The sequence below is a fragment of the Bidens hawaiensis genome, unplaced genomic scaffold (assembly GCF_021521415.1).
Source record: "Bidens hawaiensis isolate Kalapana, Puna unplaced genomic scaffold, B.hawaiensis_p1.1 tig00013528_1, whole genome shotgun sequence".
Taxonomy (NCBI): domain Eukaryota; kingdom Viridiplantae; phylum Streptophyta; class Magnoliopsida; order Asterales; family Asteraceae; genus Bidens; species Bidens hawaiensis.
In genome coordinates, this window is record NW_027492148.1 from 669,826 (window position 1) to 674,852 (window position 5,027).

Here is a 5,027-nt window from a genome sequence, read left to right on the forward strand (position 1 = left end):
AATTTCTATAGGAACAGTTTTAGCAGGACCGTGTAAAACAGTTTTAGACTATATATGAAGTTATGAACGCTTACATGTATTTCTTAAAAAAAAACAATATATTAAAGTTGACGCACAAGATGCATGCAATGAATCTAGGATCTTAGATGAAACACTATTGTTTTAAAACATAATAAAAATAATAGAAGCCAAACTATAGTCAGCTCCAAACATATTACATCTTCTAAACAAGTCTGGAAAAGTGATTTAAACCCACACTCAAAAGAATTAAAGACAATAATATTCAATGCATGAATATCTTGAGCCATATATATGTATATATTTATGAGCTTCTCTCAAGCATATCTTGATACCTTTTAAAAGATTCAAGCTTCTGGAGCCTTATTCGTTTATGGAACTTCATTATGAAGAGATCCGCCACGTGATCAATCTCGTCCTCTAGGCTAAAATCTTCACCTTCATCTTCCTTGGAATTCTTCACCAAATCAATCACAGAATCATTGGGGTTGTCGTCCTCTTCGTCAAAGAGCGAATGCCTTAGATCCGGATACTTGGCGTCATCGTCATCCCCCAAGCTGTTGGCCTCATGCAAAACTAGTTGAAGGTCATCAACTTTATAATCATTGTCTTCTTCCTTGCCCCCAAGTAGTAATGCATGAACTTTACGAGAGATTGAACCCGCCAAGGGAAGCTTCTTGTGCTTCAATAACGAGAAAACTATAGCTCTCGCTTTCATGGACTCAAACTTGCTTTTGATAGCTAATGATTTTGATTTTGTGATTGAGCTTAATTGGGATATTATGGTCTTCAAAAGAAGTGACACCCCCTTCTTCATTTCGATGATTGTTCAATATACAATCAAAGACTTAACTCGCAACTTATCTAAGTGTGTGTGTATGTATGTGTAGTTGGATTGATGTGAGTATGTGACGGTATACGGATGTATATATAAAAGATCAATGAGTACAAGATGTAGAATTAATTTGGTATGTGCATTTATATTTGATGTAAAGAAAAAAGTTGAATACACTTTGTCATGTTACCCATATGGCCATATACAAAGGTAAAAGGGCTAGCTAGCATCATCAACGAGTATTATTATTATTATTAGGGATCAAAGATGCATGTATGGTTACACGTATAAAACTGAAAATATATTTATATATAAACCAAATAGGAAGCAAACCTTACATGTTAAGTAATAAAACAGCTTTAATAAGTACTTTAGCTCCATCAACATATATACAAACACTAATTTAATAATAGGATTACTTTAATCTGTTGACTTTGTATACCATCCCATTGTAAATAAACGATCTTATCATAGATCCATTGTGGTCTTGAAATTATATAATAATGGAAACAGCAACCCTAGTCGCCATCTTTATATCTGGTTTACTTGTAAGTTTTACTGGGTACGCCTTATATACCGCTTTTGGGCAACCTTCTCAACAACTAAGAGATCCATTTGAGGAACATGGGGACTAATTGAAGTAATGAGTCTCCCAATATTGGGAGGCTCATTACTTCAATTGCGATAATGAAAAATCATTGAATTTTTTTATTTTTTAGTTGAAATTTTCGACGGTTCTCTAAAATAGATAGCGAAAAAAATTATCCCTAGAGTCGAGACTAATAGGAATGTATAAACCAATGCTTCCATAGATTCGATCGTGGTTTACAATTATAGCTTCCATACCTGTTTAATTTTGGGGGGGATCATATATCCCGGATAAAGAAAGAACAAGAGTAACAAAAAAAAATATGGTGGTGGTGTTTAATTTATGAAAATAAAAGAGAGGCAGAAGATATGCTTTCTTGTGAGTATGAACATGTTTTGTGAGTATGATCATTTAATACATTTTTAGTTGACAAATTAATCAACAGTTATGGAAGATGGGTCAAGTTATTCTATAAAAAGGAACAAATATGAGAAGGATTTGTAGCCACACAAAAAAACCCCTCAAAAAAATTTAAAAAAAATTATAACTCAAAATTTAATAAAAAATGAAAAAGGTAAAAAAAAAAATGTTTCCACGTTTTTCTCGTTCTAAAAAGAAATGCAGTTACCTTATATGCTTCTGATGCGACTTTGGATACCGCTGTGAACAATAAGAAAGCCTATTATACAATCTTCATATATACTTGTTTCTGTTGACACTAGCTTCAATTATGCTTGGAATCAAGAAACAAATAATCATTTCCTTGCCGGTGACTATTATATCTGAAGCATCTAAAAACATAAGATTGTACATAATTAGATATTGCTCCATTCAGTCATTCACGTATTCCTAAACTAATTATTTTCTAAATTATTAAGGGTGAGTGGTGACTCACAAATCACAATCACATAACTCAATTAGGCCCATATAGGATTTTTTTTAAAGCCCATGCAAGTCCTACCATTACTAAGTACCAAGCCAATAATTTTAGTGGCCCAGCCAACATTTTCTGAGCATCTTCTCTCTAACCCAAGAAGTCACAAACTCATGATTATTTCTAAGTTTCTAGATCGGGATTAGTTAATGACTTCTGGCTCTTGACTTCCCACTAAATTTAAATATGTTTACCATAAGAGTCCACTTTTCGGGCCAGACATTAGGGCTCAGGCCCAAGCAGATTCTTATAATCGGCCCTAAACTCATTTCTTTTACTTTCCATTACTCCCTCTCTAAACTCTCACATTGTATATCTATTACTTTATAGATCAATGACTTGACATTTGGAAGTTTTTCTGTTCCTCTAGTTAAAGACACCTTCTAACGGGTTTTTACATGTTCGGTTCACATCCGGACTTGAAAATGCTAGATATATTCCAACCAACACTTTGACATGTCAAGCCAAGAAATCCTCCTTTATAGGTACAATGCTTTGGAAATTGAAAGCTTCAAGGATCGTTAGTTGATCGATTTAGCTCGGAAAAAAAAAATACCATCCTATTACTCATATTTCAAAAATTGGTTACATGGAACTCTTATGTAAAAGAGGTCAAAATCAGAAATGAGAGGACTAAGTGTTGTTATATAAAATCAAAGGGTGGAAATTTAAAATATACATAAAATAGTTTGTTAAGTTAGTCTAGTGATGTCATCTTCATATAACCATTTTGTTTCTATTTAACAATATTTTTCCTCATTTCAGTGCCAAAGAAGGCAGTACACAAAAAGAGTTACAAAGTGTGAGTGTCACTTTAATGCTTCATTTCTCTATGGAAACACTAAAGTCACATTTTATAAAATTGAATTATTTATTGTATTGTGTAGATGCAACTTCAGTCACATTTTGCATGTGATTTGTTAATACTTTGTTATATTTGTGGATTTATGTGATTCCTTTTTGGTGCATTCCACAAAGAAGAACCCAATCATAATTTTCAAACGTTATTAAAGCTTCACATGGACTCTTCCACGTTGAACATGAGCACTTCAATTATCATCATAACATAAAGTATTACTATTTACTTAATATAAACCACAAGAACTAGTAAAATATATTGTTAGCCCAAAACTGCTATAGAAGTATATTGAATAGAAAGAACCACACTTAACGGGTTAATCTTCGTACGCCTTGACTAAATATTGACGGTTTCATTTCCAAGTTACGAGTAATCGCTATGTATTTCATAGGGCTGTGATTTAATATTTATAACTTCTCACTTTGTTTTTCCTTTTAATTGATTGATAAGGTTCTCTTGAGTCTCATGCACATATATATGTGGTAAAACATAAAAGTGGTGGCACATGTTTGTATCAAATATATGGATTAGTACACATGTAAGTGGTGGCCGGTGGCATATGTTTCTACATGTGGCTCGTTATCAGTCTTGTTGTTGATTCAACTCTATGAAATACTAGAAAATTCTATTTGGGGTGTTTGGTAGAGGGATTTGATTGGGGAGAAATGGAATTAGAAATATTTCTTTTGTTTGTTTTCCACTTTTCATTTCTATTTCTCTTTCTATTTCTCTAAAACTAGAGAATTCCATTTCTCTTTAAAATAAAGAGAAATCCATTTCTCAGCAGCCTCCTCATAGCATGTCACCACCTCGTCTCCGGCCGCCACCTCGTCTTCAAGTCTGCAACCGCCACCTCGTCTCCAAGTCTGCAACCACCACCCCGTCTCCGCCGTTTGCAGTGGTGAACACAGAGATGGTAACCGGTCGTAGGTTGCAGGTGGTACGGGTGAACGGAGATTAGGGTTTCAAGTTGTGGTTCGTGGTAGGTTAGGGTTTTCAGATGGTCGGGTGATTGTGGTCGCAGGTGGGTGACAGTGGTGGTGGAAATCGGCGGTGGTCGCAGGTGGCTTCTGATTATCATCATCATCATCGCCACCACAACCACCACCACAAAATCTCCAAAGAGGCAGTGATGACAGATATGAGCCTCCTTTTTCTATATCTTATGTTCAAAAAATTTGAATCTTTTTAATTTCTTGTGTACTGTGGTTGAAGAAGGGGATTTGGTGGCGGCAGCCGGTGGTGGTGGGCTGTGGTTGAAGAAAGGGCTGTGGTGGTGGTGCTGGTGGTGTGGTGGTGGGGCTGGTGGTGGTGGGGCTGTGGTGGTGGTGCTGGTGGGGCTGCGGTGGTGAGTGGTGTCAGGTTGGGTGGAGGTGGGGTTGGGTATGGTAGAGTTCTCTGTTTATTTTCTTGTGTACCAAACAAGAGAAATGATTCTCATTCTCCATACCAATTCTCTTTCTCTACAATTCCATTTCCATTTCTATTTTCTCTCCTTTTCCATTCTCTGTACCAAATACCCCCTTGGATGCAACTTCTATAGATAGAATTACATCATTAGCTTTCAAACATAAAGCATGAGCCACAAGTGCATCCAACATTTAACTCGTTTTCCACTTTTCTGCCTAAATATTGTATCTTTTTTTACATATGGCTTCCTATCACTATTGATCTTGCAAATTAGAGCCACCATATATTGTTTTCAAGTACCTTTATATTATTTTTATTTTCTAACACTGAATCCACTTCGTCGTCGATCTTATATATATGTGAGCATTAATTAAAGAGAATC

The 5,027-nt window shown here is 35.4% G+C and overlaps 1 protein-coding gene across 1 annotated transcript; it reads right to left on the reverse strand.

The window, feature by feature from the left end:
* Nucleotides 1–322: 322 nt before the first annotated feature.
* LOC143544324 (uncharacterized) lies at nucleotides 323–835 on the reverse strand. Its single transcript, XM_077036444.1, has one exon. It carries the CDS (start codon nucleotides 833–835, stop codon nucleotides 323–325), a length of 513 nt encoding a protein of 170 aa, XP_076892559.1.
* Nucleotides 836–5,027: the final 4,192 nt, after the last annotated feature.